The sequence below is a fragment of the Pteropus alecto genome, unplaced genomic scaffold (genome assembly GCF_000325575.1).
Source record: "Pteropus alecto unplaced genomic scaffold, ASM32557v1 scaffold88, whole genome shotgun sequence".
Lineage (NCBI taxonomy): Eukaryota > Metazoa > Chordata > Mammalia > Chiroptera > Pteropodidae > Pteropus > Pteropus alecto.
The window spans coordinates 7,100,128-7,115,339 of NW_006494611.1; the positions used below are offsets into that span (position 1 = coordinate 7,100,128).

General features: G+C 32.8%; 1 protein-coding gene across 4 annotated transcripts in view; it reads left to right on the forward strand.

Moving 5' to 3' along the window:
- Positions 1-15,212, forward strand: part of TP63 (tumor protein p63) — a 210,099-nt gene that overhangs the window by 74,962 nt on the left and 119,925 nt on the right. For all 4 annotated transcript variants that reach the window (XM_006925837.3, XM_006925835.3, XM_015599873.2 and 1 more), the window contains exons 2-3: positions 2,396-2,524; positions 3,360-3,492. In XM_006925837.3, the coding sequence (XP_006925899.1) occupies positions 2,396-2,524; positions 3,360-3,492 (262 nt within the window). The remainder of the gene's footprint in view (positions 1-2,395; positions 2,525-3,359; positions 3,493-15,212) is intronic.

Genomic DNA, 15,212 nt, shown 5'->3' on the forward strand with positions numbered 1-15,212 from the left:
GATGCCATAAACTTCTCAGTGTCTTCTCATAAATTTCTTTAGTTTGTAGATTCTCCAAATAGGGCTCCTCCTCTCTTCATTGCACCTTCTCTGCAGAGGCCATTGTATTCATTCTCATGAATTCATTTTTACTCTATGATAAGAATTTCTGCTTCTAAACTTCTAATCCATTCTTCTCTCTAGAGTTTAAGGATTATTCAACTGTCTGCTTCACTTTTTATATACACCGTCCTGTAGGTACTTCAAACTCAGCATGCTAAGGTGGAACTCATTCTTTCTCCTTTCTCTTTAAGCCAGATCTTCCATCTGCATTTACTGATTTAGTTAGTGGAGTCATCAACCACCCCATCCAAGAAAGGTAGAAAGTTGGTCATCCTTGACTCTTCCTTCTCCTCCACTAATAACAAACAATATTTGATTTAGTCTTTTCACTAACAATTGAATTTGTCCTCATATTCTCCATCCCTACTTCTGCTATCATCCTATTGTCTTACCTGGACTTACCCAGGAACCCCCTAAATAACCATTTTTTCCCATAAACTAATATGCTGTAATCCTTCCTTCACCCAACTTTCAGAGGTATCAATATAAAACATATTCTGACTGTGTCAATCTCATACTTCAAATTCTTCAATACTATACAGGTGAATACACTGAATTACATATAAAAATCTTTATAGATCTACACATACAAATGCACAAATGACTATAAGTAAAACTAAGAATTTCTGAATAAGATCAGTGAATTATATCAATGTCAATATTCTGGTTATGATATTATATGGTAGTTTTGTAAGATATTACCATTGGGGGAAACTGAGTAATGGGTACATGGACTTGCTCTGTATCATTTATTACAACTGCACGTGAATCTACCTTGATCTCAAAATAAAAGTTTATTTAAAAGTATCTTGCAAAAAATATTCTTCTAATATTACTTTTAGAAGTATTGAAGTATCTGAGTTTTTATTTCAACATAGCATATAAGTTTCTACTTCCCTCTTAAACTAATTCTTCCAGATTTTCTGCCTAAAATTTTTATACCATATTAACAGAGTTGCTTGTAATTTTCTTACATATGTCAAGTTATTTTCCATTTTAGTATTTTGTTTATGCTATTGCCATAAACCGCTCACTCATACCATCAGTCCTTACCTGGCCTGGCTCATTTCTCCTCATCATTTAAGTTTCTTTCTTTGATGCCTCAGACAAGACGTTATATTCATTTTTGTTCTTTTATAGTATTATACACATTTATTAGAGGTTTGTTTTCCTGTCTTACCTTCTACACCATGACTTTCTAGAGGGTGAGAGTATCTTATTCACTTTTTATTTCCAGTACCCAGTATACTTATAGCAAATAATAGATACTCTCTATATATTTGGCTTGCATAAATAAAAGAGCTTCTCCATCTAGCTTTGAAATTACCAATAATAAATTTAATGCCATTATTTTTTATTGTATAACTAGACCAGAGCATCCATTCACAAATTATAAATTATTTACTATTCTAGTATACTATTTAACACTGTAATAATAAAAATAATTATTAAGAGCTTAGCTAATTTTATCTTGGGGTAAAATTAGTCTACTGATAATCACAATGAACCACATACTCAGATGATCTGTGTAGGTAATACACAGATTTGGAGAAAGCATCACCTGAGAAAGTTGACATTTTTCTTCATGTATATAGAATCAGGGTTATTTTTTTTCTTAACATAAAACTTGAGGATCCAGCAACCAAATAAAGCAAACAGAAATAGAATTCATTTGTAATGTATACACGTTTGCTTATTCCTTATTCTAACTAGATTTCTACACTCCAGTTAGAAACCACCCACACACATCAAGGTAGGTAACTGGTGATTAAGAAAAAAAATCTAGGTCCAGAAACTTGAGTTTATTTTCTCTGGGCATGATGTCAAGATGGTAGTTTTGAGAGGGGTGATTATGCTGAGGGTGAAATTTAAGTTTCTGAATTTACTTCTGTTTTCTATTTCTACTTTTTTACTTGCTGGAGGATAAATGGACAGATAATCAGTTAAAACACTTATAAAATGGGTTTAATAATAGGTCACACTCATTGTTAGATCTAATGAGGGAATGCTTATTTTCTTTTAAAAATCTGTAGAACATAGATGTTGTATAGTAGAAGTGTAGCTAAAAAGAATAACTCTCATAGGAGACATGATTGTCTGATTTTATTGCAAAATGGGATCCATAATACTGTCTGAAGAAACACAATTGTGCAACTTATAAAATTTGCTCTCTATATACCTGCATAATTTTGAGAATTCACTTCATTTTTCTTCTTGATTGAGTATGCTTTAACAAATATTTTGTATCATAAATACAAAAACTATAATCTAGTTTCATTTTTGTTCTTTTAAGGTTTGTAGAAACCCCAGCTCATTTCTCTTGGAAAGAAAGTTATTATCGATCCACTATGTCCCAGAGTACACAGACAAGTGAATTCCTCAGTCCAGAGGTTTTCCAGCATATCTGGGATTTTCTGGAACAGTAAGTATCATATAAGCAAATATAGATATATATATGTGTGTGTGTGTGTGTATATATATGTATATATATATGTGTGTGTATATATGTACATATATATTATACTTGAACTAGTATAGATAGGTAATTATGAACAGTCAAAATATTGCATCAGTAGGGTATATTTCTAGAATCAATAAAAATCAGTTAATATTGTTGGGAAATTTTTATTCCTCCAAGAGGTATTTCTGTGTTCAAAATGCAGTGAAGATTTATTCATTTATCAGCATCAAAAGATCATTATTATTCCAAGGTGGTATAGTTTTGAATAATCAGAAGGGATCTTCTATCCAACCCAAAATAACTTCCTCAATGGTTCCCTGATACTCAAAATCTGTTCTTTTAACTTAAAGACTCTTATTTGCTGTTACAGTAAAAATACCCCCTCAGAAAATACAGCACTAAATTTTGTTGGTCATTTATGCCTTGCTAAGAGAAAGATTATTATCTCTTTTCTTAAGGTCTGGATTAGTAAATAAGTAAATTAAACGGAAGGTGAAAGAATATCAGAGCACTGGGGACCTAAGGAATTGTGTAATAAAATACTCTATCCCTAATACATTTGTTATTTCCTTTGTCCCACCCGGCAAGGTTCATGATTCCTATTTCATAAATAGGGCTTGGATTTTAACTGCCTGTGATCATGCATCTGGTAAGTGTTTGAGCTAAGATTCAAACCTAGGGTTTCTGACTTGCCAACTTTGAAGCTGAAAGGGCTCATTGTTACCAACTGCGTGAATGTGTTTGAGTCTGTTTCCATGCCTAACACACTTTTTTGTTTGTTTTTTCTTTATGGTAGGCCCATCTGTTCAGTTCAGCCCATTGACTTGAACTTTGTAGATGAACCGTCAGAAAATGGCGCAACGAATAAGATTGAGATTAGCATGGACTGTATTCGCATGCAGAACTCGGACCTGAGTGACCCTATGTGGGTGAGTGGTGTGGGTTTCCTCTTTAATCTGTAAGCCATGGTATCAACATCTCCGTTACAACTGTCTTTTTCATGGCATATGAAAAGTCAGGTGGCTCTGAATGGGCAAAGCCTTTGGAAAGTGTCAATGTGGTCAGCAAAGAGAGAATTAGGAGCTTGTAGATTCTGGGCCTGCCTCAACTCTCCATAATGTACATGTTTCCACTGGTGTGGGAGAAGAAGATTGGAAATAATTTTTTACATCCTTTATCTGAAATGCTCTTCATGTCTATATTGATTTAGAGAGGATGTTACCAGCCCAAGGTTTTATAGGCAGAACCAGAATCTTGATCTGAATTTTATCCAAAGCACTTCCAACTATGGCAAACTGCCTCTCTCATGGAACTATTCTTCTTTAATGAGGGAGGATAAAGTAAATCCTATGCAAACACACAGATTTAAGTACCTGATAACAGAATAAGAAGAAAAAAGGTAACCGATAATACAAAACAGGCTTTCTTTTGGTTCCACCACTGAATCATTCATGACCTTAGTTTCTCATCTATAAAATTATAAGACCTTTTACGCCACACACCTCCCAGACAGCTAAAGAGTATAATGGCATAACGATAGTATAACACTTTTCTGAGATGTATAGATGGAATTTCCAGTATTTGTGCAGTCCATAATGCTGGTAGGTTTTCTTTTCTTTCTTTCTTTTTCTCTTTTTTAATTGTTCATTTACTACACTAGACTTGCTGCTTTTCCTATAAAAATTAAAAACAAAACCAAAAAAAATTTCTAGAAAAATAGTATTGAAAAAGCTAGAAAGAGGATAAAGTGTTACAGAATGTCTGCTGATGTGATTAAAGTGCTTTATAAAATGTCTTGCCTTTTTTGGGTGGGGGACAATTTATTTGAAGGAATGGTTCAAATGAAAGAACTTAAGTATATGTTTTGATATGACTTGCCTTTTTTGCCTAATACATGATTTTTCTGATATTTTCACAATATATGTTTTGATATGGATTGTACATTTTATTATCGGGAGAAGAAAAAGTGGGGAAAGAGGAGAGGAAAGAACCAAAAATAAAAAATTGCAACTTTGTAAATTCACTGATGGTTTGTCATTGTGTTGATAAGGGAAAATTATTTCTCACTGCTCCTTTCTATTCTAATATGGACCCATTTCTCAATTATCCTCCAGCTAGTAAAAAGAAACTGACAGATAAATCTAAAGGGCAGGTTATTAAAGGCTTTGGAATGTATTATAATTGCATATCAATTTCTATAAATTCTGATTTGACAGTGACTTAGAAATATTCCTAATTCACCAAATAATTTCTTAAATTGATAGATAGCACTTGCCTAGGCAAACCTATCTTTTTATATTCTCTCCAAGGATTTTCTGTTCTGACTATTGGGCTTGTAAAAGCAAGCAGAGGTTATAAAATTTTAAATTGAGAATCAAGCCTTTTCTTTTATAGTTCCTATTATTATATTTCCATGCATTTGGGTTTTTTTTTTTTTTAATGTGTCATGCTATTTCTTGCTTCTTTGTTTTATAAGAGATTTTCTCCTTGAGAACATCACTTATTACACAATGATATAGTAGTTTATTTTTCTGTCTCTAACGGGATAGGGACCACATTTTGCCATGCTCAGTATTGTAGCATTTGACATGTATTAGGTCCTCAGGAATTTTTGACGTCAAAAGAAATGAGACTTGAAAGTTATCTAAGAAGTCAAAAAGTTGTCTTTTAAACAGCCCCATTTAAAAGAACTGTCTTCCTCTAAGGCAGGGGTCTCCAATCCCCAGACCACGGACTGGTACTGATACTGATCCATGCCCTGTTAGAAACCGAGCCACACAGCAGGAGGTGAGCGGCAGGTGATAGAGTGAAGCTTCATCTGTATTTGCAGTTGCTCCCCAGTGGTAGATAGCATCACCATCTCAGCTCCATCTCAGATCATTAGGCTTTAGACTCTCATAGGAGCACTGGTCCCTGGGGCCAAAAAGGTTGGGGATGGCTGTAGTCTAAGCTATTGCATTTGTTAAGAGCTTGAGCTTCATTTTATCTTGAGCACCTCTTTTTCTATAAGCTTTAGGGATGCTGTGTGGGAAAACCTCCACTCTTTTTCCCATTGAATAGTCATGTCATAGAATCTCCACATTTTTCCTTCTTCTGAAGTGGCACATGACAACATTGGTAATTAGGAATGATGAAATAGTTTTATCATCACTTATTAGCACCGTTGAGCTTAACATTGTTTACCAGATTAAATTGAGGGTAATAAGAAATTAGGAAATAAGACCCAGAGTAGACAAATTTATAAGGAGTGAAGGGTTGAAGTGATTCAGAAAAAGATGGAAAACAAAAGGAAATGGAGTTTTACCAGTAGAAAGAACAAGATAGGTCACTTGGAAACAACTGTATTGAAAAGAATATATAAATAGAATAAGAATGAACTTGATCAAATTAAAAAAAAAAAAAATCTTGCCTGTCTGTGGCTGCTTTATTCTTGTCTCCAAAGAACTGAAACATTGCTAATAAATTATAGTTCTATATGAATCCTGGGTGTACTCTCGTATGACTGTTCCAACATCCTCATATATGTCCACATCTGAAAGCCACATAGATGGGACTAGATAACATTAGTTCTCTGCAACAGGAGTGGTGAAATGGTGGACTTACTCAGACTGTTATAATTAGTGTTTTCGTTTGGAAAGTACGAACTAGGATCCTCTGAGGTTCCTAGTCCTTCTAAACTGACAGCTGCTGCAACTGGTGTGAGATTCTTTTCTTCCACTATTTGGTAGCATATTTTCAGTTTTCTGTGTATAGATTAATAGCTAATAGTTTCAAACTCTGAACATAAATTCCTTTCTTCTTGAATCTCAGCCAAGCATTCTTTTACTGTGCAAGAAATACTAATCTGTAGACAGGAAACAGCATGTCAGATTATTAAGGACAGAGATCTTGAAATTGAGAATGTCATCCCATTTTTACGGATTTTTGATATATCCTTCAACTTAACAACTAGTCATGAAATGGGATCATAATGTTTTGCTCTAATTATTAACAAAGGAAATGTGGATTGCAGAGAATGTGTGTGCTCTCTTCATTAGAATGATTTTAATGTCACTGAAGAATGTGCTGCATTGGATTAGCAAGACCTTTGTTGGCTCTTAATTCTGTTGTCTGATATATGACTATATCTCAGCTTTGCATTACTTATAAATTGTCTAAGCATGTCTGTCATGTCTTCAAGAGGTGGATAATGATGTTAATACTTAAATGTTCTCCTAGAAGAAAACTACATAACTCTTAATTTTGCAGTTGTTTATTCTTCATACTTTGAAGGAAGCTCTGTTTAGCTGAATTGGGTTTTTCCCTAGGTATTTGAGTGGTAACTGTCAAAACCCACCTATTTTTGTAAATTCTTATTTAGCATCTAAGATATACATGGAGAGTCTTCAGCTCTACATTTCAACAGAGGAGATAGTGTTTTGTATTTGGAAAGGCTTATACCACAGTACCTAGCATAGTGCCCTATATCTTTCATGACCCAAGATTCATATAAAATTTCAAGTTTATATACTAGGTCTAGCCACAAGCATTTCTTTAGCACTACTATATGCTATGTTCTTTGTGATACAAATAAACAAATTTTAATCTCTAGCCTTGAGAAAACTATAATGTAGCAGAAAGGCAAGAGTGTATAAAATTACTTATGAAAAATATTCAGATGCATATATATTTTAAAGGCATGTAAAAAGGAACAATTCATTGTTCAAACAAAAGATTGGCAATATATTTGAGAAGATGATTTTTATTTAGGTCTTCCTTGAAATATGAGTCAAATTCATCAAAACAGGAAAAGGAAAAAGTAGTTCAAGTTTGGGTAACTGTTATAAAAATAATTTATTTAAAAAACCATAATGTAAAGCTCAGAAGTTTTGAAAGATGATTGAAAATTTTGGCAAAGGAGTTTATATTTAAAAAGACATAATATAAATTTTAAAAACTACAATACATGATAAGTATACTAGCCCTAATAAACTAAATACTGAAAAATTAATGACGATTAAATCCATCCCCATCCCCACCCTTTGACAAAGAATATAGGTAATAATTAGGTGTTTAACAGGTATAAAATGTTGAACCTCTTCAATAATAAAAAAATATCGTTAATTGAAACTATGAGATTGTTTATCATCTATCTAGTCAGCAAAGATTTAAGTGATTGGTAATATCCAGTGCTAGTGAGATTGTTGGGAAACAGTCAATCTTTCCACTTCTGGTGGGAATATAAATTGATATAATATATTTCAAGGGCAACTTGCCCATTTTAATTTATTTAAGTTTAAGGTACTCACTCTTTAGTCTATAAGTGCCACTTCTAGAAATGTTTTCCACAAAATGATTCAATTACACACGCACATACATACAGACGTGCTATACACATGTATGCAGAAATGTATGCAGAAATGAAGGCTTCACTGAAGAATTATTTATAATAACTAAATAGATAAGACCAAATAGAATTCTATAGACTAAAGTTTTGGACTCAAACAAGAAAAATTACAGTTTAAAGCAAATGAGGGTGAAGCCCTCATACCACTGTGAGATTATATCAGTAGCTATGATGTGCGGTTATTTTCATCTTGGCAACCCTATTATTCATGATCCTCAGTGTGCTTTCTGTATTTGTGCTTTGCATGCAGTGTGTTTTATATCCTGAGAAAAATTACATATATTTGATATTATTTCTTATTAAAGGTTTGGTAGAATTTGTGAGTGAAACCATTTGGGCCTGAGTATTTCTTTTTAAGATGCTCTTTATAAATTCAGTTATTTTAATAGTTATAGGACTATTGATATGATCTGTTTGATCTTGGGTTTTTATAAATTGTGTTTTTTTGAGAAATTGGTTAATTTCACCAAAGTTTTTGAATTTTCATAAGTAGAATGAATTGTTTGGAGGGTTTCCTTATTATCCTTTTAATGTCTGTGGGATCTGTAATATCCTCCTGTTTTATTTCTGATATTGGTAACTTAGGTCTTCTCTCTTTTTCTTTGTCAGCCTTGCCAGAGATTTATTAATTTTGTTGATCTTTTTCAAAGAACAAGCTCAATTTTTTGGCTTCTGTGTTTTTCTCTATGATCTTTCTGTTTTCAACTTTATTATTTCTGGTCTTATTTTATTTCTTTTCTTCTGCTTCTTTGTGTTTACTTTACTCTTTTTCAAGTTTCTTAAATTGGAAGTTTATATTATTGAGTTGAGATCTTTCTTCTCTTCTAATAGTAGTATTTGCTTTTGTAAGTTTCCCACTGAACACTGCTTTAGCTACATCTCATAAATTTTGATATGTTGTATTTTTCTTTTTGTTTACCTTGAAATATTTTCTAATATCCCTCGAGACTTCCTCTTTAACCTATATGTATTTAGAAGCATATTGTTTAATTTCCAAGTGTTTAAATATTTTCTGTTACTTTTCCATTACTGATTCTGACCATTAAGGTCAGAAAGCATTATGTGATTTCAAATATTTAAAATTTGTTAAAGTTTATTTTATAAGTAAGGATATGGTTTATCTTGATGATATTCCATGGTCACTTGAAAGACTATATATTTAATTTTTGTTAGATAGAATGTTCTATAAATGTCAATTATATTAATTGATTTATGGTATTATGCAATTCTCCTATATCCTTGCCTATTTTCTGTATACTAGTTCTATTGAGTACTAAGAGAAGGGTGTTGAAGTCTCCAACTCTAATTATGGATTTGTCTCTCATTTCAAATCTGTCAGCTTTTTGCTTCAGGTACATCGAAGCTCTGTTTTTAGGTATATCATACTTAAGGTTGTTAAATCTGTTTGTTGAATCAATCATTATATCATGATATAATATTTTTCTTTATCCATGGTAGTGTAGTTTGCTCCAAAGTCTACTTTGTCTTTATTTATATTAGTATTACTTATCTAACTTCCTTTTTACTAATCTTTGCATAGTAAATCTTCTCTCCATCCTTTTCCTTTTAACCTATATTTATCATTATATTTGAAATACATTCCAGACTACATATAATTAGATTTTTTTAATCCATTCTGGTAATCTTTGTCTATTAATTGGTATATTTACATTATGTACATTTAATGTAATTATTGATTTTTTAATCATTTATTTTTTTGTTTGTTTATTCCCTTTATTCTTCTGTTTCCATTTTATGCTGCCATTTAGATTATTTGACCTGCTTTTGGTATTTGATTTTAATGGTTCTATTTTAGTTTTGGCTATGTCTCCATGTACTTTTAGTGATTGCTCTAGGGATTACAATATTTATAATTTTTCACAGTCTATTGAGAATCAATGTTTTGCCACTTCAAGTGGAATATAGAAACCTTACCACAATATTGGTTTCATAACCCTCCCCTATGGTGGTGTTGTTGTTGTATATATTACATTTGTCCACATTTAACACTTCATAAGACAAGGTTAGAATTGTTATTTTCTACTGTCAGATGTATTTTAAAGAACTCAAGGGAATAGTCTATTATATTGAACAGGATATTTGTCATTGATGTTGCCCTTTCTTTATACCAAAGTTACAATTTTCATTGGACATTATCAGGAAGAATAAGTAATTCTGTACACACTTTTTGTTTATCAGAATAAACTTTTTAAGAAAAATAAATGTATTTTCAAAGCAGGATGATAAATCATGTCAAAGCTCTAATTTGCTGAATTCTTAATTGATCAAAAGTTTATAAATATTCTCTCCATTGCTCATTTGTCCTTTCCTTCCTCCTGAACTCTCTCTCTCTCTCTCTCTCACACACACACACACACACACACACACACACACCCTACATTCACTCACATATAACTTAATCTGGCCCACACACATAGATATTTTTAAATATTATAAAATTGCATCATAATAGTTTTTGATATGTCAATTGTTCTAGATCTTTGATACATTTCTTTCTCTAAATATATATATATTAAGCTTATATTGTGCAAGCAAATTGTTTTTTAGTAAGTTACTCCAGTCAGGCTTCATGGCACTGGCTAACAGCATTGCTGCATGAATCACTCAAACATTCTAAACCTCCCTCTTTTCATGCCTCCTTCTGGCTCAAAAAGTAGAAAGGTTATGATGCCTGATATATCATACAAACAGCAATTATTTTCTATGTGTCTTGGTCTCCTGGCACCTGAGATGCACAATGTTGCCAATTGTAAGACTTACATCAGTATTAAGAGGTCATTCCAGCGATTTTCCGTCCCTTCTCCTCCTATGTGGCCTTCTTCAGGCTTCCAGAGCCACCTCATGCCACTACTGCCACCCTCCTTTTGTTTCTCCTGTGCATTCTTTTGTTTCTTTCCAAGTTCCCTACTTCTCCGTCTCCATTTCTGAACTCTTTTCTGGTCTTTCAGAAAACTACTAGAGTTCAATGTAGGAAAATTTGATTAAATGCTTTTGTTTTGTTTTGTTTTAACTTTGATGACTACCTTATATTAAATATAAGGCTTTATAATTTATTATTTATATTAGAATTACAGCATGAGATTTGTGGTCAGATGCAATGGAGTTGTTTTGTCTTTACCAATGTTAGCTGTGTGAACATGATAAACACGAGCCTCTTTTTCTTCATTTGTACGGATAGACATAATATTTATCATGGGCCTCAGAGAATTCTGATGATTACTTCATTATCTGATTTGTTTCATTAAAAATTCCAGGCATGTAAATATATAATCAATTAAAAATTATCACTTTTATCACTTGTCTGTGCTTTTAAGAACTCTGTGAGATAGGTAAATATGTATTACTTTTTATACTAAAATACAAATTAACAAATGTCTGATTACAAAAGCAAATTAAATGCATATTAATTGAAAAGAACTTTAGAGATATCAAAAGCATATATAATTCTATCTAGTGACAATAAATATGAACATTTTAGTTTTTTTTCCATTTTTTTTTCTGGAATAGCTTTATAAAACATATTTAGATAACGTTTATATAAATTTTGTGATCTACTTTTGTCATTTTATGTAAACATTTTTCTCTTATTTACTAATCTTTACAACTTTAATTCCCGCACTGTATCTTTATATATATGTGTGTGTGTGTCTGTGTGTGTGTGTGTGTGTGTGTGTGTGTGTGTGTATGTGTGTGTGTGTATATATATATATATATATATATATATATATATATACACACACACACAATGATTTGTTTAACTATTTATAGGTTTTAAGAAGAATATATACAAAATATTTTTATGCTAGATACTTAAAAGTATACTATTGAGTAAATCTGTATGAACACTAATGTTATTTACACTTATTATCAAATGTCTTTTCATGAGTCATTTTTTTATCTTAATTTACACTCCCACCAACCATGTAAAAGTATCTACAAATTCAAAATCAATTGTGGTTATATGATCTCTTTCTTTAAAAAGAAATTAAATGCTTCTAGGTAACTAAAGGAATTTCTAGTCATTGTACATTAAAATGAAATAGTCTATTTTGATACAGCTTTGATTACAATCCGTGGGAGGGATGATAGTGTTCACTGGAGTTGAATAAGACATTTTGAAGAATCTGTGAGTGTGGTGGGCAGGCCTAATTGGGATGAAAACAATGTAAGGAAGGAGGTGGTGAAAGAAGGATGGACAAAATCCATTTTCAAGCTTCCCCCTAGGATTAGCCCTGAACCTGAGAATGGACATAAGTTTTCCTTTTCCATCTGGCACTTAACTCTTGCTTTAGTAGCCCTAAAATTCTTACCCTTTAGCTAGTACTACTAAAATGATTGCTCAACTACAGTTTATGCCAGTAGGTGTTTATCTGTAGTTCTATGAACACAAATGAAACAAACAAGAAAACACATTACACATAGCAAAACCCTCTAAGTTTTGGAAAATGGGCTTGTAGTTACTTATGTTGCTTTTAAGGTGGCTCAATATCCAGTCAGTTTAGAATGAGTTTAGGTGTCCCCAGAAGAGCAGATTGTTTTTCTGTTCTGTTCTTTGTACAGCATAGCCAATCGGAAGGTACCACTTTGTTCAAGAAAGGGACATTTGCCAAACCAGGGACATTACCTTAAACACAAGTATGCATTTCAAACCTTGAACAAACAGTCTGCTTAATAAAATAAGGGAAAGGGTTTTCTTTTTTTCTCTTCTCTAGAAATTCACAAACATCAGTTGACAGGTGACAGCTCCTCCCTCACAAAAGGGGCTGTTTGCTTTCTGCTTTGGTGTTTGGGTAAACTACAGCACTCACTGGCAGAGAATTTATTGCCTAGGGGAAGGTGTTTGCAGTTGCTGTGTTTAATCTGAAAAGAAACCCTTTCCTTCTATTCTCTCTCTCTGTTTTTGAGGAGGGAGAGTTGGAAATGATAGCCCCGGGGAAATAGTTCCCCTAACACCTGTCTTTGGTGTAACCTCAACAATGTTACTCAAGAAGCTGTGCTCAGAGTGTATGCATTCAGAATGACAAAGTTGAAGAGGGCAGATAAACAGAAAGAGATTTTAGCAGAAACAGGGGAGCTGATTCTGACCTTGCATCTTAAAAACTGATCATCACGTTGGAATCCTAGTGTGCAAACTTTAGGAGAATCCAATTTGTTTGAAGTAATACTCGTGTTATATTGACAACCACATTATTTGATATAGTTTTAATCTACAAAAGTTGAAAACTTCTAGAATATTATACTTAGGAATTATAGGCATGATCTAGTTCTAGTTCAGCCTTACTTTAATAGAAGGGAAAACTGAAAACTGAAATTCAAGTTGATTACTGTTGACTTCTTCAATGTCTCCAATAGAGTCTGTGGATCAGTCAGAATTAACCCAACTTTCTAGATTTCTAGGTCTGTCTTTTCATCTACTATTAGAGATAGTTGTAAAGAATTTAGACTCTGGAAGTTGATAGGCACCTGTGTTTGAATCCAGCACTGTCATTCACTATTTGGATGACCTTGGCTAAATTATGGTATGTTTCTAAGTCTCAGTTTCTCCATTTGCAAAATGAAGATAATGGTGTTGGTGACACGCCATTGAAAAGCTGTTTTGAAAATGACATGTAAAGCAGTTAGCACAATACCTTGCATGTGGTCAGTTCTCAGTGGCAATGGTTATTGCTGTTAAGCTTCTGATAAATCTGGAAAATGGCAATCATTAATCCTAAGTAGAACAACCACTTATGCAGAAAAAAAATTACATAGATTTGTATTTTTGTATTTCCAAAAAGGCAGATAAGATTTGAAGTATGTTAGCATGCTGTAAAATCTGACTAGAGCATTCTTTCCCATTTGAAACTGGATAAAGTTGAGTTTTTCTTCAAGCTAAGATCAAATTTTGAAGCAGACTTCTTTTAAACGCTGATGTTCTCATGTCTCTTAGGTCTCACAGAACTCACAGAAAACATTTTTATTTTAATTACTAAATATTACTTTATTTTAGTTTTTTGGGTATCATTCAGTAACCTTAATAATAATAATAAAAGATTTCCTCTGTCAATATAATAATTAAGAGCATAAGCTTCGGAATTGGATATACTGCCGATATACCTCGTTTTGAATCTTAACATGATAATGAAGTCAGAGCTCCATAGGCTCCTGGATGGTTTAATTCAGTGGTTCTCAATTGTGGTCTCAGAGCCAGTAGCATCAACATTACTTAAGGACATGTTGAGAAATGCAATTTCTTGGGTTCTACTCTAGATCTACTAAATCAGAAACTGAAGAGGGAGAGCAACAATCTTTCAAAAAGCTCTCCAGGTGATTACGATGTTTGAGAATCACTGGTGCAATCCAGTGATTTAACATATATGTTTTTATAGGCAGGGAAACTCAGGCTTCAAATGAGGAGTGTCTTGCCAAAGGGTACATAGCTATAATGACAGAGAAGAAACTTTTACTCCAGTCTCTACTTTAAAATAAGTATTTCTAGCTGTGACTCATCTTAAAACATGTGAAAAGGTTTGTTGGGGTATGTCATTTGAAATATAAAAAGGTAGAATATAATACTTTAGAAGTAATTAAATATATTTGTTAAGTGGTTTCTACATGTGTCTTTATCAGTAAGATGTTAAAAGGTTCTCATACCTGGATTTCTCTAATTGTAGAGTTGGTTCATAAGAATCTTTTTCTTGGTGAATGACTAAAATTTCAAACTTATGTTTTTGCCAATTCAACAAGAATTTACTGATTATTTACTAAGTTCAAGATACTCTGCTAGGGGTACAAAGTTTTAATAAAGGAAGTGAGTCTATCATTACCTGTAACTTAGAGTTGACAGGAGTAAACAGATATGAAGTTAATGAATGAGGTTATAAATGTTATAAATGATTACACAAGAAAATATTTGTTGCTTATGTATTGAGGTATGAATAGGAAGACAGTAAACGAGTATCCATCATGAACAACAGAGCAGAGTTCAGTCATTGGCAATGACTGCTGGGCTGTATAACTTTGGGGACAGTATTCACATCATACTCTGTGAATGATAACTCTAAGGCATGAAGCGGCTCAGTGGTTCTGCATATAACTAACACTTAATGTTTTCTATACTTGAGACAATCAGGGGAATTTATGAATGAAAAAGAGCACATTCTATTTTCAAGGACCTCTCAGCTTGTATGTAGACACATACAAACAACTTTTATTAAGATAGGAAGTGGTAAGCACCAGAGGAGGGTATAGATAAACTTCAGC